Genomic DNA, 25,384 nt, shown 5'->3' with positions numbered 1-25,384 from the left:
ATAGCTCAGGGGTTAGAAATATTTCAGACATCTGAGGTCAGATTTTCTTACAGAGGCACTGTTGAGAAAAAAGGGAGCAGTGGATGAAAAATCCGTCCTCAAACGATATGTCATAGTAGGTGAGATCCTGTGCAATCCCTTATTATACAAACATTTTCTAATAAATTGTTTAGTAATGTGATTTTTAAATCTTCTCCCAGAATTCTAGTGAACGTTTTTGACTGCAAATCATTTATCTTAGTCGAGTTTCTCCTTCTTACATAGATTTATTTTTAAGAATTATTTTATAAAGTCAACTTTTTAAAAAATAACACTTAACACGGGCTTCCCTGGTGGCGCAGTGGTTGAGAGTCCGCCTGCCGATGCAGGGGACACGAGTTCGTGCCCTGGTCTGGGAAGATCCCGCATACCGCGGAGCGGCTGGGCCCGTGAGCCATGGCCGCTGAGCCTGCACGTCCGGAGCCTGTGCTCCGCTACGGGAGAGGCCACAACAGTGAGAGGCCCGTGTACTGCAAAAAATAAAAATAAAAAAATATCACTTAACAACATTTAATGACATGGCCTTAAAATTTATAATCCATGCATTGACAATTCCAAAAACTAATTTAGAAATTCACAATACCAATTGGAAATTTTAACATACTTCTCTCAGTAAATGATAAAGACTAAAAATTAGAAAGCTTATAGAAGAGTTGAACAAGACAGTTTACAAGCTTCATCTTTATACATATTGATAAGACATTTTAAATATCAAAGAATTCATATAAACTACCTTTTTATTGTAAATTAATTAAATGTAATATCATTAGCAAAAGAAATATGATGGGGAAAACATTATAGGCCATGTTTGAAATTCATAGACAGAAGATAGTATTCCGGAAGAGCAGGTTCAGGAAGATATTTCAACATTTTAAGGAAGGGAGAGAACAGGTATTATACCTGTTTGGGTTAGGGGGTAAGCCTACAACCAGTCAAAGGCCCTGTGAGTCTGATTCCTGGAGACATCAGAGCAATTGATCCTTGTACTGATCCCACTGTACTGAGTTTAGGAACATACCTGGACTAAACTCATGTTGGCCTGTAGGGGTTGAGGGAGATGCCTGAATGTACTGTATTGAATTGCTCTCGGTAATAATATATTATATAACAACAAGTTTGATGATCTCAGGCATATATTCCAACTAGCCTATGCTCAGACTTCCTCTGGCCTGTTAAGATTGAGAATGCTGGGTTTCCTGAACAGTGATATTACCCTCATTCACTTAGAGATTATAATCCATAACTGCAGGATCTTAGGGTGTGGAAATTTGCCCTTCCATCTGTCCTGGAAAATGTGCTGTGTATCCTGACATCACTAACTTCCTTAAGGATCCTTTAGAAAAACGAATCCAGCTTGATTTCCTAAAGCAATGTCTGTGTTTGGTCTTTCGTCCGTTTAAGCCCCCAATGAAATTTATTAAGTCCTGTTTGTAAAGTCAACTTTTTAAAGATTGAATTTTTTGTATCAACTTTAGAATTTTTTAAAAATTTATTTTTGGCTGCATTGGGTCTTAGTTGCTGCGCGCGGGCCTTTTCTCTAGTTGTGTTGAGTGGGGGCTGCTCTTCGTTGCGGTGCACGGGCTTCTCATTGCAGTGGCTTTTCTTGTCGCGGAGCACGGGCTCTAGGTGCGTGGGCTTCAGTAGTTGTGGCACGTGGGCTCAGTAGTTGTGGCTCGCGGGCTCTAGAGTGCAGGCTCAGTAGTTGTGGTGCACAGGCTTAGTTGCTCCGCGGCACGTGGAATCTTCTGGGAACAGGGCTCGAACCCATGTCCCCTGCATTGGCAGGCGGATTCTTAACCACTGTGCCACCAGGGAAGTCCTAGATCAACTTTAAAATATGCATGATACGTTGACTGACTTAAAGCTAAGAAAAGTAAAGTAAAATAAAGATTGAATTTTTAAATCATTTTTCATCATTGAAGTTTTAAGAGAACATAAAAATAACGCAACCACTATTATCATGGCATTGTATATCTTGTCCGTCTTTTTTATCTGGATATTTTTAATATTATCATAACCTTGAACTTGTGAGTAAAGTCATTCTAAATAATGTAGGATCAGAATTTGGGATCTTCGAAGTTTGCCATAAAAAGGCCTGAGAAGTAAAATGGCAAAATATTAACACTCTGTGAATCAAGGTAAAGTATATGGGAGTTCATGGTATTCGTCTTACAATTTTGTGTAGGTTTAACAATTTTCAGAATAAAAAGTTGGAGAAAAATGAAAGACCATAGTTATATAGTGAGGGACTGTCTTACACCTTTTAAAATGATTAGATTCTGCTTCATCTGAGTCTGTGGGACTCCAGGACAAATGTTGCTTTTTTATTCTGTTTCTTAGGGAAAATCTCTACAGCAGCTCCCTGGGAGGAGGGGTGGCCACCTCCCCAATGCTGATTGTGTTTCACGGGAAATACTCCACCATCAACCCCCTGTGGCACATAAGGCACCTGGGTAAGTATTTCAGAAGAACACCAATGTGCATTTTATAGACCCAATGAGCACCAAGGCGAGAAGCGTGTGCTATTGCACCAGCTTCCTCAATTCAGATCCTCCAGGTGACCTTGGAGGTAACCTTGGACATGTTACTTAAGCCTTAGATTCTGCAAATGCAGGTGATAAAAATGACCTGAGAGATGTGTTTCTAGGAATTCAGGAAAAGCAATTAGACTCATGCTTAGCATATAGTACGTGCTTGCTAAACATGAACTATTGTTACGATGGAACTTTCACTGTCAGAACTTTTTCACATGCCTTTATTGCCCTCTTGCAGTAGCCCGTAGTGGACAAAACCAAATGAATTACCGTAATAGTTTATGATGAATTTAGATAGCCGGCAATTTCTCTTTTAAAAAGAAGTTGTTTAATGACTGCACTACGTGAGTCCCTCAAGTCTTTTATTCACTCTTCACTACAGGAGTACAGGCTCTGGGGTATGGACTGGAATCCCAACTCTGCTATTTTCTATGACCTTGGGCAAGTTACTCAAGCTCTCTGTGCCATAGTTTCTTCACTTGTGAAAGGAAGCTAATAGAACCTTATGTTTTTACAAGGAACAAATCACCTAATACGTGTAAAACTGCTTAGAACAGAGCCTGGCACAGAAGACATTCACATTCATTCAAACATATGGCCACAACCCATTAGCCAAAACCACTGGGCCAGATCTGTTTAGAAATACAGAAAGGTTTTGAATTTTTAAAAGGTAATGTTGTGCACATACTTACATTATGCAGTACCGTGAGAGGGTTATAGATTTTGCTGCCAAAGAAGTTATTAAAAATCTTTTTGTTTCCAGACATTTGGGGATTGATTATTTTAGAACTGGAGACAGTGGATTGTGGACTTATATTTACCAGGTGCCCATACGCTGCCAAGCCCTGGGCTAGGCTCCAGGGATAGACGTGAACATTCCTTCTCTCAGAACGATCCTGCAAGGTGATATGTCCCCTACTCTCCCTTGAAAAAGGAAAGACAGACAAAACTGTGGAAGTTGGGTTACTGTCTCCTCTGAATGATGCTGTGTAGGTTTGTTTCTGCCTCACCAGAATCTCCCGAGTTTTCTGAGCATCCGTATGCATAGAAGGGTGACACGGGGACATTAAGGACACTAATATTCTGTCTGATTCGCTTTATAATAATGTTGGGTTCACTGTTAGGTCAAACATCAACATTTCCATGTGATGAGTGTGTAGAAAATCTCATCAAAGTAGAATATCTATTAAAATGTTGTGTAGGAACAGCTATGAGGAGCTTAGATCGATAGGGTTAGAGCATTTTATGATCTTGGAACAGAGACTCAGAATTACATTTTATGAACCATCTAACTTATTGACAAGTAGGAAGGAGCAGAATCTTCCCAAGGGAGAGAAGTCATTTTTCCTTGTAGAACAGAGCCTACGTCTCTGCTGAACGTTTTGGAATCAGGGATGGTCTGCAAAGTAAAGCTACACAGAAATCATTTGAAAAATGATTCCGTTTTAGAGTTTGTTGAAAGCAGAAAGCAGTGTAACACGAATGGGTATTAAGTTTGGGTCTAAACAGGTAGGCTTAAGATTTTTAAAATTTATGAAATTTATTTAGCTAAAAGCAAAACTGCAAGCGCCTACAGAGTCCTTCAGTCGTGGGGCTGAGAGACAATGTCCTACTTCCTGGAGACTTCCCACGTGAAGGCTTTGCTCCCCAGATGAGCATTTCCTTGTATAGATTCTTTGGAAGTTGATAATTATTCCAATTATGCTACTATAGCCCAAACACCTAGCTCCTCTTCTGCAACTCCCTGCACAGCCATGTTTATGAATAATGAAAGAAAGGTTTGGAGGGGGGTGTTTCCCTCTTACATCATACGTTAAACGAGAATAATAATGTTCTAGCTATTCATCCTCTCCTGACTCAATGGACTTTCAGTTGTTTTTTTGAAAACACCACATTCTCTTTCCTAGAAAGAAAATGCAACATGATAGGGATATTTAAAAAATTTATGTTCACAAGATCTTAATGTACTTCTGGAAGAGATATTCTAAAAATATGCTGAGCAATAACAATATCAAGGTGAATGCATAGTCTCTAAGCGGTTACTCATGAGGAGAGTAATATCCAAATGGCGGCAGCTGCTCGTTAAAAAGCAGATCTCATTCTCAGTCACATTTTATAGGGTAAACACAAGACTGTTTAAAAGAAAATGCTGCCATATTAAGGACGGAAAATGCAGAGAAACAAGAACTATAAACTCTGGGTGGGAGGGAAATTAATACAAAGTCTTTGGGGGACAATTTGACAATCTCTTATCAAAATTTATAAGGCACGGACCCTTCAATCTAGCAGTTCCATATACAAGATTTTATCCTACAGATATTATCTGTACAAGATATGCATAGAAGACTGTTCATTGTAGCATTGTTTATGCTTGTGAAGGGACAGAAACAGCCTAAATGTCCTTAATAAGAAACTCACTCAACAGTCATATATCCATTCTGTGCAGCCATTAAAAATGATTCAGTGAATTCACATGTGCTGCTGTGCACATGTGTTTTCCAAGACAGTAATTTTAAAAGGTAGGGTACAAAATACACACACACACATACACACACACACACACACACACACACACACACACACACACACACTGGTATACAGGTAGAACATTACTGGAAGAATTTCACGAGAAACTCTTTAACAGTGGTTATTTTGGAAAATTAGGGTAGGTGGTAAATTCTTCATTGCATACCCATTGATGTGTCTGATTTCTTTTTTGTTTTATGATGAACTTGTATTGAATTTTTAATATAAAATTTTAATTTCCTAACAAACCTATTACTTTCCTCTAAACACAATGAAGCCTGGAATCCAGATACCAGATATTCGGAGCATTTTCTGCAGGAAGCAAAACTACTCCACTGGAATGGAAGACATAAACCTTGGGACTTCCCTAGTGTTCACAACGACTTATGGGAGAGCTGGTTTGTTCCTGACCCTGCAGGGATATTTAAACTCCATCATCCCAACAGCTGATATAACACGACATTTTAAATATTTCCTGTATAAATAATGTGGAATTGTCCATTTGTAGCCTACTATACCACCGTTCTTTATGAACAGTACCTTTGATACAAATGATCCACAAAAACAAAAAACCCTACTGTGTACAAATAGTACCTTGAATCATATCGGTATTGATTTACTTCCTTAAGCACAAGTGGCAATTATAGAAGATAATGTGAGTGAAACATGCTATTGGGAAGAAATAAACCCAGATAGATTTCAGCAATCAATTTGCTTAACTCTGAATGAAAATTATAGCCACAAATTTAAAACATTTCTAAATATATTTTTCACATGTAGATTTTTTTTTTTTTTTTTAATTTTTCCGAACGCGCAGGCTCAGTGGCCATGGCTCATGGGCCCAGCCGCTCTGCGGCATGTGGGATCTTCCCGGACCAGGGCACGAACCCATGTCTCCTGCATTGGCAGGCGGACTCTCAACCACTGCGCCACCAGGGAAGCCCTCACATGTAGATATTTTTTAACAGGTTGTCAGTCTTGTCTTGGGTAGAACAATATATTACATTTAAAACATGAAATGTCTAAAAAAAAATAAAATATTCATAGATTTTTAATGATTTTAATTATATATTATTCTACATGTTAAATATAGTAGAAGACAAACTGATCTCAGGTTAACGAGGGGAAAGAATACCAGTAAGTCTTGCTAAAGAAGACAATGCAACTTAAGGATAATCATATTCAATATTTTTTATTGTAAAAACCATCAGATTTTCAAATGAATTTAAAAACTTTTTAAATATTATTTAATGAAAAAGTCTCATATTGTTGTATATAGGGTATATCAACATTTACTGTTCATCTGTCATATTTAATGAAAAACACCATTATTGTATGCTTGAAAAAAATCTTCAAACCCATTCTCTAGTGCGTGTCCATCATAATTTAAAAGGTATTTTCTCCACTAAAAAAAAAAATCTATGTAAGGCTGTAATTGTTAAAAACCAAAGCAATACCTAGTTACATGCTTTACAGAGTCCCAGGAAAAAAATAATTAAATTGTTCCTATCCCTGATGCAAGGCACTTCAAAGCACCTGCACAAAACATCCATGTAAACAGCAGTACAGTACGTGATTTAAATAACACGAATGACTTTTACACAGCTTTACCTAGACTAAAGGAAAAATAAAATCCATCAGAGCTATAGCTACAAAGTCATGGTAAGATTCACAACAATAATTTGTATCTCTTATTACAAAAAAAACCAGGCCATATAACCTTTTAGAAAAAAAACAAAACCTCATAAATATTTTCATATCAAGAAACAGCATGCTCCCTGGGTAGGTATAAAATCAGAATATTCAGAAGTGATCAGGAGTAAATGCAACTGGCATTTCTGAATACCCAGCTTTGATATCCACCAGGCCCAGTAGTCTGGACTATTTGTAGCACCATGGAAAATGCATTAGAAAATCACAAAGGTACATTACTTCAAAGTAACCTGGCCATGAGGTTCACTTAGTCCACAGTAACAAAGAGCAATGATGAAGAGAAAGAATTTTTTAAAATTACTGGCTTATTCAATTTACCTAGCAAGAAAAATCCTGTATTATTTTAGTACATCTCATGTACATAAAGCACCAGTTTAAATAAGATTATCAAACACCTCCAGCATCTTGTTACTCAGTCTGAAAGTTCATTTCTCATCATTTCCATGTTACATGCTTAAAGCCAAGGAGGATAAAATTTGAATGGTGATAGATACTGAGAGAGAAATTCAGTTCCTTCCCTATCAAATGTATGTCTCTCAAGTAAAACACAGATGAAGTAGCAAATTTAAAAGGTCTTCTGCACTCTCTGGAACTTAACCATCCCAGCAGAATAGTGTCTGCCTACTAGAGGACCAACACATGGGGGTGAGAGGGCCAAAGCCAGGGCTCATGGCCCTGACATGTAAGGCCGGGTTAGCCTTGCTGCTGCAAGGCCATACTCCCCATTTCTACTACCAAGCAACTCTCAGAAATGCTCACCCCTGGTAAAGCAAGGAGGTCTGAGTGTGAATACAACTCAGGAAGCCCATCAAACACCACTAAAAACTACCAAATGAGACTCCACTGAGGGTTAACCTCACAGATGAAAATCAGCACATTTGCCTCTTTACCAGTGGGAATCTTATCAGCACGCCCTTCTTACGCATGAAAGGGATAACGGTGCGTCTAAGTTTATGCACAGTTAATAATCAAGTGTAAATATGCAGACTCATTTTTAAATTACAGGTTAAAAATGACTCCCAAAAGGAAATCAATTTCTTCATAAATGAAAGATAGTTTATAAAAAGCTGGAATGATGATTAATTCCAATACAAAAACTCATACACAAAAAAACTCTACTTTCTCCTTCCAAAGTACTTAGGTCCGTAAGTAGTTCTACTGTACCATGATTACATCACCAGAGTAAAATATGAATAAAATACTTCAGTTAACAAACCACTTTGAGGTGGTGTCAAGAGGGCCACTTCTTGACAACTGCATTAAAACTGCAGCATTTAAGCAGGGCAGAGAAACACCATTCTTAAGCATGGTTTCCTTCTTCCTGTTCTTGCATCCCACAGTGATTATTAAAGGAAGGAATCTGGTCTGTAAATGACTGGGTCATCCACTGCCCATTTGGAATGTCACTGAAAGTTGATCCTCCACTGTCAGCTGCTGGCAGGAGGGGGGGGGAAGGGGGGAAGAATGTTAGTTTACTCTATCTGAAAGCTTTAAATGATCTAATTAGGTGATTTTAACGGTCCAGTGAAGGAGAGCTGTTATTAAAATAGTTAAGCAAGCTTCTTGAATACAATTGTAAATTTCTATTCTATTTTAAGATATGGACTGATAAATCCTCATTTGTTATCCAAGGAGGGAAATGCACTTAGGATGACTTAGAGTCAGTGACTTAAAGAAAATGAGCTGTAAAAGCTTGTGAAGTTAAACACCAAATAACAATCAAATTTTCACTCTAAGTCACTAAATAGATTTTTGTATTTCCGTTCCCATTCTTCAGGAATTTACTCTCTCTAAAAAAACTTCTTTCCCCAATCCTGGCAAAACCAAGTCTTTGAAAGAAACAAACAGATGGAGGGGACATACTCAGCCCATCTGAAGAGAAGCTGCAAGGTTCACTACCGCACGGATTTTCACTATAAGCACCACCGTACGCTGCTTCATAACCCGGATCATACTTTTCTTCCTTCACAGCCATCTTCTTTGCATCCTCTGTGAGAAGGGTAAAAGGGATTTAAAACTGATTTTGTATAACAATTTTGAAGATAGCTTTATTCAAAAAACATTATCGTGAACAAATCTTTTTCTTGAATGTCACATCTGAGACACAACTTTCGCTTTAAACTCTTTGTAACATAAACCAAATTAACTCATAAAAGCTGTCAAAACCTATTAGATTTAATTTGAGGTGAGCTGCACTGTTTCTTGGCTCCTAGACATCTGCAGGAGCGCCCAGATGAGACAGGAAGTCCTTGGGAAAAGGATTTTAATAGTGACTAACACCTGTTATCAGAGCACTCTGGGTGCTAATATAATTGTTTTCTTCGCTCCTGCTTAATTTAAAATTCACAGCATACTTTCTATAATGTAGATATACATGAAACAAACAACAGGAGTGACAGTGGTAACATACCTTGGGCTAGCTGCAGGTCAAATGTATATTGCACCTCTTGGACGTCTGTGTTTCGCTCAATGCCTTTCAACTGATCTCTTAAGTCTTTCAGCTTAATGTAGTAATGAACTTTGTCCTGGGCTCGAGGAAACTGAGCACATCTTGCACTGGATGATGGCATAACATAGCAGAGCTAGAATCATAACATTTTGTAGTTATAGAAATCTTACAATTCTATTGAATCCACTCATCTTGAGATTAGAAAATCTTTCTTTCGGTTAATAACTTGATACTTATATAAATATATGCAAAATCAATAAAACTAGCTGTGTTTGAGTTCAAATTTGTAATATTTGCTTAGTACAAAGTCAATAAATCAAAAACAATGAGGCTTCCCGCCTCCCCCAGTGTTCGTACAAAACGACATATAAGTATACAATGAAAAGTCTTTCCTCTAAATTCTGTTTCTATCCACCTAGTTCTCTTTTCCAAGGGCAATCAATTGCTAGTTCCAGAGGTTTTCCATGAATATACAATCAAATAAATGTATCTGATATATGTACTCTCCCTCACCCCTTTTAAAAACACACAAATGGTAACATGCTCTATTCCCTATCCTGCACCCTGCTTTTTTTACTCAACAATGTATCTCAGAGATAATTCTGTATCAAATTCAGTATCAGGTATCTATATCAGAGTAAAACAAGCTTCCTTTTTTATAGCTGTGTAGTAGTTTCATAATTTAACCAGAGCCCACCTGTGGGCATTTAGGTTGTTTCCAATCTTTTAATATTATAAGCTGTAGTAAAAAACCTTGTATATATTTACTTTTGAATATGTGTGAGTCTATCTGTTGGATAAATTCCTAGAAGTGGAATGGCTAGGAAGAAAGATATTTGCATTTATCATTTTGGATGATGATGACAAATTGTCCTTCACAGAGCATAAAATATATCAGGATATTTATATCTTACATAAAAGAGTGAGGCTGCTGAATTTTGGACTTTCCAGTTGCAAGTTTTTACAATTTTTAAATTGGCCTCTATACCATATATTACAGGAAAAAAACAAACCGTTATTGACTTACATTTTTTTGTTTATGCAGCATTTAGAAAATCCTGATTCAGAAAGATATGTAGGTGCAAACGCTACCAGGTTTTGTAACAGCACATTTTCCAAGCTCAAGATAGTCTTCAATTAAAGTGATCCAGAAACTTGAAAAAGTAGATTTTTTCAAAGCTGGATCACTAATATCATCAATAACTCTGAATACTTCATGATAAAGAATAAATTTTATAAGATAAATGCACTCACAGATCATTGTAAGAGCTAAAACTACCTATCTTGATATGATTCAGGTTCACTTTTTATTGCACTACTATGATCACACATCTAAGAGACACACCTGAGCCTCATCTGGCATTTAAGGGACAATAATGCAGTACTTTATAGTAAGTAGTGAACTCATCTGTACAATTTTACCCAAGTAGACAAGGGTAGGCTGCAATTTAAAGAATGACCAGTGCTACAACCTACTTTATCAATCACGTATTAGTTAAAAACAGAAGAAATTTAAAAAGAAGTTAAAATATATATTGGTGGCAGAAACTTTATTCTGAGGTCTCCACAAAAACTTGTCAGCACGTTGGCTTCTCGTCATTTAAAATGCTGTCTATAACACAGAGGTCTGTGCATGTGTATTTTTATTTTAAAAGTTGTAAACAAAACTTAAAACTATATTTAAGAAGCAAACTTTGAATCAAATGCCTGCATAAACTCCACAGAAATTATAGTTTGAAAACCAATGTGTTATCTCATGATGCCTTTATGTATAAAGACAATAGCACCAAATGCCAGTCAGGTTGGCTGGATGCCTGTCTGCAACGGGGCTGTTCTGTTTATATGGCTCTAACATGAGATTGGGCCAGGATATATAAACGGGGGGTGATTAGCAGTTTCACTAATCGGGATCATGTCTATATTTACATGTTTGTTTCACAACTGAATAAGGGCTAACCCACTTGGAATTTGACAAGAATATGCCATTAAATATATTTTGAATGAGCTTGTGAGCCAGCTCCTCTTGATATTTTAGCCCAATAACATAACTAACATAATGTCATAAAGACATTTATCTGACAAATGTTTCTTTTTCGAATAAAACTATAACAGTATCTGAATTAATTTGCAACCATTACTTCAAGTTGATATGTAGATATTATTCCACAAAATACAGTGTTTTTTTTTTCACGGCATAAATTAAAAATGGACAGAACAAATAAAAGGGGGAAACTAGCTAGAGAAAATTCATATTTAGTTGATTTACAAATGTAGTTTTAAGGACTTACCGTTTCTGTGTCTGGTATCTTATGCGGTTGAAGTCCAAATTCTAAGTTCTTAACTTTTACTCCAAAAACTTCCTTACTAAAAATTTCATAAATACCTAAAATGAAATACAAGCATATTTACATTGCCCATAATGTTAGCAAAGAAAAAAGATAAAATTTAAAAGTAAATCTTACATTTTCCATTAAACACTGCTATTCGTGGCTGATATTTCTGTAATTTCTGCACTAGAATACGTCCTCCTTCACGAACTTCTTTACTAAAATCGAATTAAAAAGTCAAAATATAAATATGGCAATATTTATAATATGCTAAATTCAGATAGCTTTCTATAAAAGATCAACTCATATAACTGTTAAGCTCAGCTTAAACTAGATACATGGGATGTTCCTAGAGTACACGAGGCACCCAGCACGACCAAGGTTCCAACCTACAAAACCGAATGTTATGCAATCACCTGGAAAGATCCTTGCTGCCTGGTGTTGTCCTTTCCACCATGTTGGTAAATCCAATACCATATTTTCCTGGTAAAGTGTGATCATCCATGTGATTCAGTTGGACCTCACTCAGCCCTGACATGAACAGACACTTCCCTGTGAAGAAGAGAGTTCAGTTTATTTCTGTAGAAGGTCAAAGGTTTGTCTGCCCCATGTATTGATGCGGGTCTACTCTTGAAATAAAAAAAAAAAAGATTTTGGATATTTAAAAAATTATAACATAGGTCAAATACCATACCAAGCAATTACTATGGGCTGGGTGCTGTGCTAAGTCTTTCACGTGGATTACCTCATTTAATTGTCGTAACTATGAAATATTACTATTATTTTTCTCCTTTTTACAGGGGGTCAAAGTAAATGCTTGTTGGGTACACAGCTAGTCAGTGTAGTAAACTTCAACACTGTTTAGCTTTTAAATAACTGGAAGTACCACCACCTGCTACTGGAAAACCCTAAACAGATAAACATACACCAATGGACTCAGGGCATTTAAACATCTTGACAGTGGAGAAAATGAAAAGTTCAAACTTCTCTAGAAATTTTGTTTTCAAATAATGGAGACAACATGTTATTAGTTCCAAAAATACATTACTATCATTTGTCCTAAAGGTTTTTAATGCTGTTTACTTAATCAGCTAGTGTTTCCTGATTGTCTACTGCACGCCTTGTCTATTAGGCAGTGTTATAATAGATAAGACGACTTATATATAGGACAATACAACAGGAGTTATACTTGGTTTTAAAGCTCACTCTACAAGTATGAGGGTCTTCAATACTAATTTCTGCTAGATACAAAGCATCTGTGGAGAATGTCTCCAATCAGAGTCTCTCTTAACTATTACAGCTTGATTGCCAATGCATTTCATTTCTCCTAGGAAATAAGATGAGCAGAAATCTGGAAAGGTAAGTATTCTGTCTGTACTGGCACAACGATGTACTACTGTTACTATTCTGTAGATAAAAGAATAGTAACAAAAAAGAAAAATCATTTTAAAAAAAGGTGTTAAAACTCACTGAAAACAACTCAAACAAAAGAGAAAGTACTCCTTTTTCATGCCCCTCCACTCTTTTTTTTGCTGTACGCGGGTCTCTCACTGTTGTGGCCTCTCCCGTTGCTTCGGACGCGCAGGCTCAGTGGCCATGGCTCACGGGCCCAGCCGCTCCGCAGCATGTGGGATCTTCCCAGACCGGGGCACGAACCCGTGTCCCGTGCATCGGCAGGCTGACTCTCAACCACTGCGCCACCAGGGAAGCATGCCCCGCCACTCTTATACACCAAAATGTTAACAGCGCCAGATCATTTCAAACCTTTTATTTTTGTGTAAAAACACATAGAAAAGATGTATTATATTTACTCAACCATATAGTTTCTTTTTATAAAACAATTTGGTTTAAAAAAACAAGACCCAGGGCTTCCCTGGTGGTGCAGTGGTTGAGAGTCTGCCTGCCGATGCAGGGGACACAGGTTCGTGCCCCGGTTTGGGAGGATCCCACATGCCGCAGAGCGGCTGGGCCCGTGAGCCATGGCTGCTGAGCCTGCGCGTCCGGAGCCTGTGCTCCACAACGGGAGAGGCCACAACAGTGAGAGGCCCGCGTACCGCAAAAAAAAACCAAAAAAAAAAAAAAAGACCCAAACTGTTAACAAGAATATCTAGTTTAAAAGTAAAATATTAAAAAAGGTAGCCACAGGGACTTCCCTGGTGGTCCAGTGGCTAAGACTCCATGCTCCCAATGCAGGGGGCCTTCCCCTGGTCAGGGAACTAGATCCCACATGCTGCAACTAAGAGTTCGCATGCCACAACGAAGATCCCACATGCAACAATGAAGACCCCGTGTGCTACAACTAAGACCTGATGCAGCCAAATAAATAAATATTTTTAAAAATAAAAAAATAAATAAAAAAGGTAACCACTTACAAAAATGGTTTCCAGGTCCAGGGTAATGATGCCCTTTGTAAGCAGCCATTAGTCCTGGGTTGATGCCAATCTACAAAACAAAATGTTTGTACATTTTAGTCTTGAAAAGTAGGCTTAAGTCTTAGGGCTTCCATGGAGGAGGGGTGGATAAAACTGAATTGATTAAAATAAAAATCTAATCCAGCGTCAGAAGCTATTGCTTTATCAAGTACCAACTCTTGACCTGAACAAAGTATTCCATTTTGAGGAAAGAGATTTCCTTTATATTACAAGTTTTGGTGTTGTTTTAAAAAACCAGTTTGACTCCCTCATATCCCCAGCAGCCTCACCCCCAACTGGGCTGGAAAGAGAGAGGAGCTGGAGCAATCAATCAACCTGAGCCCAGGTCCAGCCACAAGTCTGCTTCTCAACTCCCAACAAGCAGCTGACTCCACATCATCCACCCAGTTGTTTCCATGCTGATGTTGCTTACAGTTACTGACAAAAATCAAAGTCCAAAATCAGTGTTATCATGTACGGAGAACCCACAGGCGTCATGCAACCTAAGTGAGTCACGTGGATTATTTTATGTAATTGCAATCCCTATGCCAAAGGATCCACCTTCATCCTGTCATCACCCCTGCTTCACCAAAGAGGAAACTGGGGTTTAGGAAGGTTCAGGCTTGTCCGTGGTCATACCCATGTGGCAGGATGTGAAAGCAAACAGCCCTGCCCCGGAGCCCACCCTCTTAAACTCACCCATATAATACAACCTTAAGAAGGTGACTCCATTTACTACCAAGAGGATCTTAGAAATGGTTCTTTTCAGCAAAATACTATTTGCAAGGATATGGTTAAGTAAAGTTAATCCACTAATGCTATTTATAAAACCAAAGGAGAACAAATATCCTTACAATCACAATGTCCAGATTGAAGGTCAAAATGTCCGGTAGAGTCTTCGTCAAAAGTTCAGCTTCTGAGACACCATTGAACCGGTCTACTTTTCTTTTCACTTTAAATGTGTCTGTAATTTTTTCTTGCTTTTCTTTTGATTTTGTGGACTTGCCAGATTTTTTGGCTTCAGCGGGTTTTTTGGGTTCCACCGGTGTTTTTGGTTCTGTTTTTCTGGGTTTTCTTTTCCTTCCTTTTGGAGTCTCTGAAACACAATGATTTCCAAGACGTAAATGCAAAAAACCTTAACTTACAAGCTTTAGCAGCTTTCCCAGAAAAGTCACCCCATCAACATCCTTTCTACTTTTCTCTTTTATTTCCCAACATCACTCTCCTCTGCAATGCCTCCGCCTCCCTTCTGGGTCTATGTGGCCTCAATCCCACCCTCCTTCCTCTGCTAGCCGTTCTTGGGATGAAATGTCCTTTATAATCATAGATTGATTTTCCACACACTATTATCGGGCATCTTGGCCTCCCCAGGGATGCGAAGTATCTATGTACCATTTTATAAGAATTCTAAATATAAATACATAAATAGTTAAGTCAACGAATGAAAGAATAAATAGATAGAAAAACAGGGAGGAAGGGAAACATTTTAATTCAGTTTCCCCGTAATTTCCAGCAGAACTCAAATGGCTTGTGGGCTTGTTTTAGGGACTGAGCGTATATCCTGTTCCCCACACAGTCGAAGAGGTGAATTGAGACATGCTGGGGATGGACTCTCTGGGCTGGCAGTACTTGTCAAAAGGGAAGACTAGGGCTCTGATCTCAGGGCCTCAAGCAGAGTTTCTCAATCTTGGCCCTACTGACATTTTAGGCTGAATGATTTTGGGCTGTGAGGGCTTGTCCTGTACATTCAAGTATGTTTAACAGCAACTGGGGCCTCTACCCACTACGTGCCAGTAGCACCCTGCCAGTCATTGCAATCAAAGGTATCTCCAGACAATGGCAGATGTTCCTTGGGGGAAAATTACCTGTGGACAAGCACCAGGGACATAAAATTACCCAAAGGGGTCTTGATTTTGTCATCCGTAACGCTTTACCGTAGCACTTCATGTCTCGGGCCCCTATCCCATTCCGCTACCATTTGGCGTTTCCTCAACTGAGCCTCCCATCCGTCCTCTCTTCTCCTCCTCACACTGCTTCAGCCACTCCCTATGCCAAGGGGTCCACCTCCATCGGCTGGTGGCTGGAGAAGTCCTAGTGCCCCTGCCCGGAAAGACAGAAGAGTCGAGGGCAGGGTGGATCTCCAACGCAGTGGAGTTAGATGTGCTCCTGCAACCATAAACTGAAACTCTGAGCACGTTCCTTACACCGTACTGCTACGCTGAGGAAAATCGTTACCCTTTCCACCATCCACCCCCAAATCTCTTCTCCTCTCTTCTAATTCCCTGTCTTGGTGAATGGTACCTCTTTCTCCCTCACTTCCAGCAAGAAATCCATGAACCACGGCCTCACCTCCAAGTTCTGCCCTGCTCTCTACCATATTATCATATATATTATTATTATTAGATACATAGTATGATATATCTCTATTATAGTCTATCCTCTATGATATTAAAATATCAATCTATTTAAGTCCCCCTCTAATTCCGTTCTCTCAACAGCTTCCTATCGCCTTCAGAATAGAACACACATTCTTTAGGTTAAACAAGAAGCCTCGACTGACCCCTAATCCAGCCTCACCTCTCACCATTTCTTTGCTATACTCCAGACTCCAATAACACAGAATCACGGTTTTTCAACTGTGTCATGCTTCTTCATGTCTGTGGTTTGGTGCACACTGCTCCCTTGGCCTGGAATTTTCCCCAACCCATTTGTCATGTGCTTCACGTGCTACTCCCTCACTTTTGAAATTCAGAGCTCTGGGAAGCTGCCTCTGAGCCTCAGTCCAAGTTAGGTGCCAGCCCCGCAGCATCCTGTGCCCCTATGCACCACTTAGTGTACAGAGGAGTTCCATGTTGACTAGATTAGGAGATATTTGAGGGCAGCATCCATGTTCTTTTATTCCCCAAAACTTATCACAGTGCCTGGCACTTATTAAGTACTTAAAAAGTGGATTAAATTTTTTAACACAAAAACAGAGTTAAAACCCATCATAAGGGCTTCCCTGGTGGCACAGTGGTTGAGAGTCTGCCTGCGGATGCAGGGGACACGGGTTCGTGCCCCAGTCCGGGAAGATCCCACATGCCGCGGAGCGGCTGGGCCCGTGAGCCATGGCCGCTGAGTCTACGCGTCCGGAGCCTGTGCTCCGCAACGGGAGAGGCCACAATAGTGAGAGGCCCGCGTACCGCAAAAAAAAAAAAAAAAAAATCATTAAACCCTTTCTTAAATATGTTGGCTAATGCAGTAGCTAATTTTCCAAAGTATCCTGGTGAAAACTACCTTGTGTGGGTTCCTGAGCAGGAGCTGGGGCTGGAACTTCCGGCATTTCTTGTTCATTCATAACTGCCATAGGAACTTCAGCCATCATTTGTTGGAATGGAAATGTATAAAAAGCTTGCGCGTGCTGAAGGGGACAGCTGAAAGAACAATCAAGGATAAGATAAGAAGACAAAATTACCCAAACTAAGGTTAAATGATCAGCTCTAAAAAACCGTCAGGATGCAAATATTTGTAACCAGATTATAGTATTTATTTAGAGTTGACAACAGGAGCAAAGAGGGGAAGAAGATCTCTTCCCATATGTACACATTTACCCATCCTTTACCGGGTACCTACTAACCATCTATAATTAACTCTCACACTGTTTTAATGACAAAATGTGTCATCAGTAAAGCTTACCAGTCCTGTCAGGTAAGCCTGTACTTCCCTGAAATGAGATCATGGGAATTTTCTAGTAGACAGTTGAAAGACCCACCAGCCCATACAGGGTTGAAATATCCACAAAAATAATTTGTATTCCTACCTTCAGTATTTAATCCTCTTGTCACAAAGATCCCCTGCAATTTAAACTTTTTTTTTCAGTTTTATTGAGATATAGTTGACATGTAACATTGTATAAGTTTAAGGTGTACAACAGTGTTGATCTGACACACATATACTGCAAAATGATTACCACCATAGCCTTAGCTAACACTTCCACCGGGGCACATAATTACCATTTCTTTCTTGTTGTGAGAACATTTCAGATCTGCTCTCTCAGCAACTTTCAAGTATATCCTTCAGCATTATTCGTTATAATCACCATGCTGTACATTAGAACCCCAGAACCTGTTAATCTTATAACTTGAGGTTTATGCCCTTTGACCAACATCTCTCCATTCCTTAAGAACGTAAGGTTCTCTTTTGATTTACTTGCCTGTTTACTTATGTATTCATTGGATCTGTTTTTTTTTAATGGTTGCTGGGGTTTTTTTGCCACTAAATGAGGACTAGAAATGGACATTTCCATAAATATCTGTGAATTTATGGAAAAGACTACTCTAAACCTCTCTTCTGAACACGATTTAAACTCTGTTCAAAGTGTTCTGTTCAATGTAAGGAACACAGGCCTTCACAGAAAACAAATGCTAAAAATATTTCTGGTGACTATAAACCACCACCCCAAGCTGTTGCTATCAGCACAAAGCTAGGGAAGTAAACCCACATTTTATGAAACCTGAGTTACAGCTGATGCCAAAAAAATGCCACTAAATATGCAGAAGGAAGAAAAACACTAGGAAATAAAATGGATAAGTACCATTTACCATTTGGAGAGAAAAGCCATGTTTTCTGTGGCAAGCTTAATAGTTTCTTTTTCTGTGATGTGTGGACAAAGAAAACAGGGTGCTCAGAAAGCGGAGGTTAAAAAGGCAAACTAGTACACGGTAAATGCATGCACTTTACAACATGTAAATCGTACCTTAATAACTTGGTTCTTAAAAAAAGAAGGCAAACTAAGACATTCCCCAGGATAAACTTAAACGGCCCAGGCAGACACAGGGTTACAAACTACCTGTGGGTGGCTAGGCTAGAACACTGGATGCTCAAAGAAAAACAGGGGCCCAATCTCAATGGACAAAACAATGGCGAAGCATTCTAGCTTCAAGCTATCTTTAAGGGTAAGATGGTAAAGAAAAGATGAAGAATTAGTGAGAAAGATATTAAACTATATACCTTAAGAGTTTTATTTCTTTAAATACATTGTTTTCAAATTATGTGAAAAAATAAAGACATTACAATGATTTAGTAAACTATAGTACATTAACATGAGTCTACTATGCAGCTACTAAAAATTAAATGTATTGATATGTAAAAGCACAGAAAATGTTTATAATAAAGTGGAAAAGGTACAAAATAACACTGTGAGCTAAGGCTGCTCATGGAGAAAGTATGTAGACAAGGACTAGAAGTTAAGTTGTAAAATTGAAAAGAAGCAAAGGGCTTAAACCTTGCCTGGCACAAAGTCAAATGTTCTCTTTTTTCACACTTTTCTTTAATAATATTCATAGCACTTTTGGATAAATTGTCCAAATACTGGCTGTGTTTATGACTGAGATATGCTAACGAGGAGCTGGTTATATAGCTAGGTTAGTCGAGAGATCTCATGTGGCTACCCTTGGAAATTCCAGTAAAACGCACTGTAACTTCGGACTGTGGCCAGTGATGGTTTCCTGAGATCTAATAGCCCCTTTTAGCTAGAATATATAAAAGAAAACTCATGTGGTCACAATAAGTGAGTGTCGCATTGTCAGGAAGGCAGCGTCTCACTCTCCCCCATGTTTATTGTTACGGCTCTCAGAGTTTCACATATTTGTCCCATTTCGAGCACTTCACAAAAATCCACTCTTAAAAATATGAAGACAAGGGAAACACCATTCCCATTACGAAAGGATTCTGAACTTCAAAAAATGAATTTCCAAAATGTGGCTCCTTTCGCATATTTAGGGGTCATTAAATTCTGACTTTCAGAAACTGAAAACCAAAATTTCAGAATTCAGCTGGCTGAAGAAAAAGTGAAAAATACGGAAGAGAAAATGTGGTCTTATTTTAAGAGATATGCATCAATTTTTTTAAAAAAATCCAGAAACTTGGCTATAATATGGATGTGTCCCTTAATCCTTCTAAAATTATCCCTGGCACTTTACAGTAAGCTTAAGTAGAAAAGAAATAGAGAAAGCTATGAAAAACAGAATGTATAAATTCTGAGGTAATGTACCATTTTTGAGCATTCAATTTAGCTTGATTATCTTAACAGCTTCCTAAGAGCCGGAACAAAAGGAAAGAGGGTGGACTACAACGTTCTTACTACTTGGAGAAGACAGCATTACACCTGTACCAAACCCTTTATGAACCTGAATGCTAGGAAACTAAAGTTCTGGATAATTTAATTTTCTATTATCTAATAATGGTTAAATTTGGAAGCAGCATGAACCTATTTCAACCTTAATGTGAAAATATTTCCTAAATACATTTGTTATATTTATATAGGAAAACTGCCACTTCATAATTCAGAATTCTGCAATATTTATGAACAACAATTTTCTCTGTATTACAGACAGCAACAGAGGAGCACTTAGCATCCTCTCAGGACCTCTGTTCCCTCCCCATGAAAATGAGGGGTGAGATTCCGTGATTTCCACATATATGGAGAAAGTGTAGGAAATAAGACCAAACCTGTCCAGACTCAGAACGAACCCCAAAGCATTTTAATTTTCTATAATTCCCTGATATCAAACTTACGAGCATGATAAATGATTTTATTTCCCCTTGTTGACTTTTCTCTCCTATCATCTGTGTCTGTCCACACACACACATGTTCTGGACACCTCTCCCCTTTCCTGCAGTTAACCCTTTCCTCTCTCCTAGCCTCCATTTACACCCCCTTCACCTGAACAACAGTGCTCAAAGGACTGGTTTTTTACCACTGTCTGAAAGTGATGAAGTGTGTATTTTCCAAAGGTCTTTCTCAAAACACACACGGCATGCATGTGCGCACGAGCATACACACACACACACACACAGAGTTGACTAAGGAGTCCAGTTAATTCAGATTTTGCTGCATTTCAAAAAACTAACTCGGGGCGGTGGGATGAATTGGGAGAGTGGGATTGACATATATACACAACTATGCATAAAATAGATAACCAATGAGAACCTCCTGTATAGCACAGGGAACTCTACTCAATGCTCTGTGGTGACCTAAATGGGAAGCAAATCTAAAAAAGAAAGGATATATGTATACGTATAACTGATTCACTTTGCTGTACAGCAGAAACTAACACAACACTGTAAAGCAACTATACTCCAATAAAAATTAAACAAAAAACCCAGAAAACTAACTCTTTAAGGTTTCTCTAAGATGAATGACTCCAACTTCTTTAACCTTCAGTTATTTTCTACTATTTTAAAGACGTAAGTTGCTTTTTTTCTAAATATATTTGTCTTAGTTTGTTCAGGTTGCTATACAAAACACCATAGACTGAGTGGCTTATAAACAACAAATATTTATTTCTCACAGTTTTGGAGGTTGGAAAGTCCAAGTTCAAAGTGCTGGCAGATTTAGTGACTGGTGAGGGCCTGCTTTATGGTTCATTTTCGGTTGACTTCTTGCTGTGTCCTCACACGGGGGAAGGGGTGAGGGATCTCTCTGGGATCTCTTTTACAAGGGCACTAATTCCAATTAGGAGGGCTCTGCCCTCATGACCTAATCACCTCCCAAAGGCCCCACCTCCAAATAACCTAACCATATGTTAGGTTGCAACATATGAATTCTGGAAGGACACAAACATTCACTCTATAGCAACATTTTATTACCTTCATTTAAACAAGCATACACAACACTGAATACTTACAAAATAACGATCAATGCTAAATAATCCAAATGCTCAACTAAACGGGACTAGTTACATAAATTATGATGGAATACATTACAACTATTTAAAGCCTACATTCAATATTGCTAAGTGGAAGTGCGTGTATTCACCATGCATTACTGGGTACTTACTGTGCAGGGTCTACTAGAAACTGTAAACACAAGAAACTGAGAATGAGCCAGAACCCCAACTCATTTAACTATTGTGCATATAGCATAATTTCAGGTTTCCTCACTACCTGGTCATTTTTCTAGTGCTTAGGATAAAACAAAATAAAAATACTCCATAGCCTCATCATCCTGAAACTGAGCAGGGCTATCAACGTCCTCATTCTGGAGACATATTACAAAATCATTACATTAGCTTTACTGGCACCCACATTATACTGTTGATTCATACTGAATTTACCATCAATGAAAACTGCCCTTTATCACCGCTCCCTCATCTCATACCTGTAACACTGTTCTTTATACACTTAAGCACGGGATTGTGCCTCTTTTTGTAATAGATGATTCACATTCCAGTCAGTTGGGATTGACCTGGATTCTGACTCAATCTATCAATTCCACAAACCCCTCACAGAGTTGGGTCAAATATTTTATCAGCACGCCTTCAGCACCTTGAAGCTGTTAAACACTGGAAAGTTGGGGTAGGACTACATGGCACATCAGTATAGACCTCTCTTCAGCCTGGCCTTGACTCTCAGTAGTAAAGCAGTTTTGATTTCACCTAAGAGGACTGCCACCAGTCTATCCTTATCTTGCCCACAAAACGTACAGATGTTAGGGAGGCTGACTTTGAAGCTACACTGTGTGGGTTCAAATTTCAGCTCTGCCATTTACTAGTTCTGTAGGCAGGTTCCTTAACCTCTTTATGTCCCAGCTTCCACATCTGTAAAATGGGGACAGAAGCACCTAATTCATTGATTATGAGAATAAAATTGGTTAACACATGTAAAACACTTAAAACAGTGCCTGCTGTGTAATACATTTGTTGTAACAAAGACAACAGGGGATGATTAAATATTCTAGGTACCCCTGTCATCCACCTTCTGATGCTGTCTAGCCTAGTATCATTATCAAAAAGGGAATGAACCTAGCCTGGTAGGTCTTGCTTTATTCTGAACTTATACTGTAGCTTAGTGGTCACTAGTTCCTTTTAAATATGTTCAATAACCACTGAGAAGTAAAAATTTTATTTAGGATCAAAGTCAATAAATTCCACGACAGACTCCACCTGTGGAAAATAAAAGGGATCCATGTGTTTATTTTCAGACTTTAGGCCCCCCTGCTGTTGTCTACAAGTTATTAAAGAATGCTGTAATCTGGCCTCTCACTTGAAATACAACTCATCTGGGTCAGGAAACATGATTTCTGTTAGAGCTGCTAAAAGTTCTCTTAAATGACCTCATTGATCTTGAGCTTTAAACCTAACAATCATTCTGCCATTTTCCATCTACAATCATTTTTCTTAACATGAAATGAAAAATCAAAATCAGAACTAAGTGCTTATATTTTCTGTCATCTACTAACAACATGCCAGTGAACAAAGCAGAAAACCCAAATCTTTCTTGTCCTTCTTATTGTCCACACTAACTCAAAAAAGTTCTTGGTCTCTTGAACATTTCTAGAAAGCCCAGTCTCATCTGAGGGTTAATCTTAACTGTCTGTATTCTTGGTGGTCTGTGTCACACGTTTCCAGTCATTTTTGACTTGGCATCCTACTTCCCATCTTTGGTAAACATCCTTTTCATGCCTGAGCTCATTAGAAACATACTGGTCCTCTTCTTCCTTTTTCCCTCTCTGGTTAGACTGTAAGCACTTGTTTAGACTCTTGAACTATTCTCTCTTTTTTTAAAAAGGGGTCTATATCTATGGAATTCTTTTCTTTGAATTTTTTGAAATTAATCTTCCAAAGTAAATAGCAAATTCACTATACCCAAAGTTCCATGCCATTCCTTGATTAGCACAAAGTCAAGGATGACAGAGAACCACTTTCTCAGGATTACCTGGGGCCTGAGTCATTTCAGAATGCCCAAGGATAAACTCCTCAGAGTACTAACACAGAATTCTCCATATTTCCCAAGGTGAAAGCTTTGCAAATCAAAATAAAAAATGATCTATAACCCAATGGATTAAGTTAAGACCAAATATAAGTCAGACAGTTTTGAGCTAAACATTGTACCAGAGAGACCTATTACTTTGCTGCAAGACACTGAGTACGGTCTGACAATGTGAACGACCAGCCCTCCCCAAATCTGCATTCCGGAACAGGCATGATGGCCGACCGGACTCTGCCATTTTATTTAAGGTATTGAGCGTCCAGATTTTGGTGTTCACGAGGGGCCTGGAACAAATCTCCCGCGGATACGGAGAGATGACTGTAATTTACTTCATGGAAGGTGTTACCCAGGTTTCAATTCAGATCCGAAGATCACAGAGAGTGATTTCCACAAGTTCTGGTGAATTCTTTTATTTGTAAAGTTCTTCACGGAAAGAAATGGAGTTATTTCAGGATTTGATTCATAATGTCAAGATGAAGTCTGCACTTTATCTACATATATCTCCTTCTCTAAACTCTAAGACAATCTATGTTGGTTACTTAAGACACCCCTTCCACATAACGCCGACTCACAGCATGTCACAACTGGATTCCACAGACGCCCTATTTTACAGATATGAACAGGCCCAGAGAAGTTTAGTGTCTTGCCCAAGTTCAGGGCCCCATGGCCAGAAAGTCAGGATAATTCTTCATTAGGTCTAACAGTACTGTATTCCAATGTAAACCTTTTTTTTTTTTTTCCTTTTTAAAGACTCTGTTACCATATTTAGTTCATTTGGCTTTCCGTCTGGGGTTCCAATTTCGAGATGTCTGCTTTTGCAAAACTCTCCACGCCTCTTACACTCCCCAAAGGACATATTACAAGTAAATTCTTAAGGGAGTCCCGAAGACCACTAGAACACAATTTCGCACGACTTCTTGGGAGTGTTATTCCTAGTCCCAGAATTCAAGAGCTGTAGTGCGGCAATGTTATCTACCCCGTGCCCCTGACGTACACCTTTGAGGAAGGAAGACACAGTAAATCTACAAGTCTTAGATGAAGACTCCTGGAGTGATACGTGTGACACTACATCCTTACAGCTCCGCACGGTAATGGAGGGTGAAGGGAAATACAGCCAAGAAAGGTAACCGGAAACAAATACTAACCGGAGACTGCTTGTTGCTTATTATCGCATTTTAATGCTGGCTGGGTGCCGGGAAGGACTGGGGAGAGGAGCCCAGATGCAAGCGGCGCCCAGGCTGAGGGACCTAAGCAACGGGCGCCCCGAACAGGCCGCCAGTGCGCACGCGCGGCACCGGCCTTTGTACTGGGGCCGTGGCCTTAAAGACCCCCCTGCGTGCGTGCGTGCGCGCGCGCGCCCGCGGCCCTCCACCCGGCGAAGGGCGCGGGGGGAGGGGCGGTGCCCCGCCCCGGCCTTACCTGCCAGCGTTCTCCGCTTCCATTCCCTGCTGCCGATCGCGCGCGCAGCTACTCCTGCCTGGCAAGCGAGCGACCGGACACTGTAGTACCGCGGCCCAGGCACGTACTGCGGTACGGTAATAACCAGACACTTAGATTCGATTGCTGGCAGAACTGGGACAGCGGCTGGCGCTCAAGCTCCTCCCCCAAGTTTCTAGTGCCCCCTCCCCCCAGGCC

General features: G+C 39.2%; 2 protein-coding genes across 24 annotated transcripts in view; one reads left to right on the top strand and one right to left on the bottom strand.

Annotated features, from left to right (window-relative positions):
• GLT8D2 (glycosyltransferase 8 domain containing 2) overlaps nt 1–21,149 on the top strand; it is a 73,204-nt gene extending 52,055 nt beyond the window's left edge. For 11 of the 15 annotated variants that reach the window (XM_067697769.1, XM_067697766.1, XM_067697765.1 and 8 more), the window contains 3 exons: nt 2,380–2,492; nt 5,377–5,497; nt 8,590–8,967. In XM_067697769.1, coding sequence (XP_067553870.1) covers nt 2,380–2,492; nt 5,377–5,497; nt 8,590–8,647 — 292 coding nt within the window. In that variant the 3' untranslated portion in view covers nt 8,648–8,967. Of the gene's footprint in view, nt 1–2,379; nt 2,493–5,376; nt 6,461–8,589; nt 8,968–12,919; nt 12,948–20,069 lie in introns of those variants that run through there. The other 4 variants (XM_067697775.1, XM_067697773.1, XM_067697774.1 and 1 more) reach the window with 3 other exon arrangements.
• Nucleotides 154–25,384, bottom strand: TDG (thymine DNA glycosylase). Of its 9 annotated transcripts, XM_067697759.1 has the most exons (11): nt 25,169–25,384; nt 17,799–17,832; nt 17,276–17,412; nt 14,854–15,095; nt 13,961–14,030; nt 12,005–12,140; nt 11,724–11,806; nt 11,550–11,644; nt 9,223–9,394; nt 8,676–8,801; nt 155–509 (listed from the first exon to the last, which is right to left on the bottom strand). In XM_067697759.1, the coding sequence occupies exons 3-11, from the start codon at nt 17,361–17,363 to the stop codon at nt 301–303; spliced, it is 1,221 nt and encodes a 406-aa protein (XP_067553860.1). In that variant the 5' UTR covers nt 17,364–17,412; nt 17,799–17,832; nt 25,169–25,384; the 3' UTR covers nt 155–300. The 9 variants fall into 9 exon arrangements, with proteins under 9 accessions (XP_067553855.1, XP_067553860.1, XP_067553859.1 ...); XM_067697754.1 differs by lacking the exon at nt 17,799–17,832 and having other exon boundaries at nt 154–509; XM_067697758.1 differs by lacking the exons at nt 17,799–17,832; nt 25,169–25,384 and adding an exon at nt 24,895–25,024.

The sequence above is a fragment of the Pseudorca crassidens genome, chromosome 11 (assembly GCF_039906515.1).
Source record: "Pseudorca crassidens isolate mPseCra1 chromosome 11, mPseCra1.hap1, whole genome shotgun sequence".
NCBI lineage: Eukaryota > Metazoa > Chordata > Mammalia > Artiodactyla > Delphinidae > Pseudorca > Pseudorca crassidens.
The sequence above is the reverse complement of the archived record's forward strand: the minus strand, read 5'-3'. Positions and strand labels throughout refer to the sequence as shown.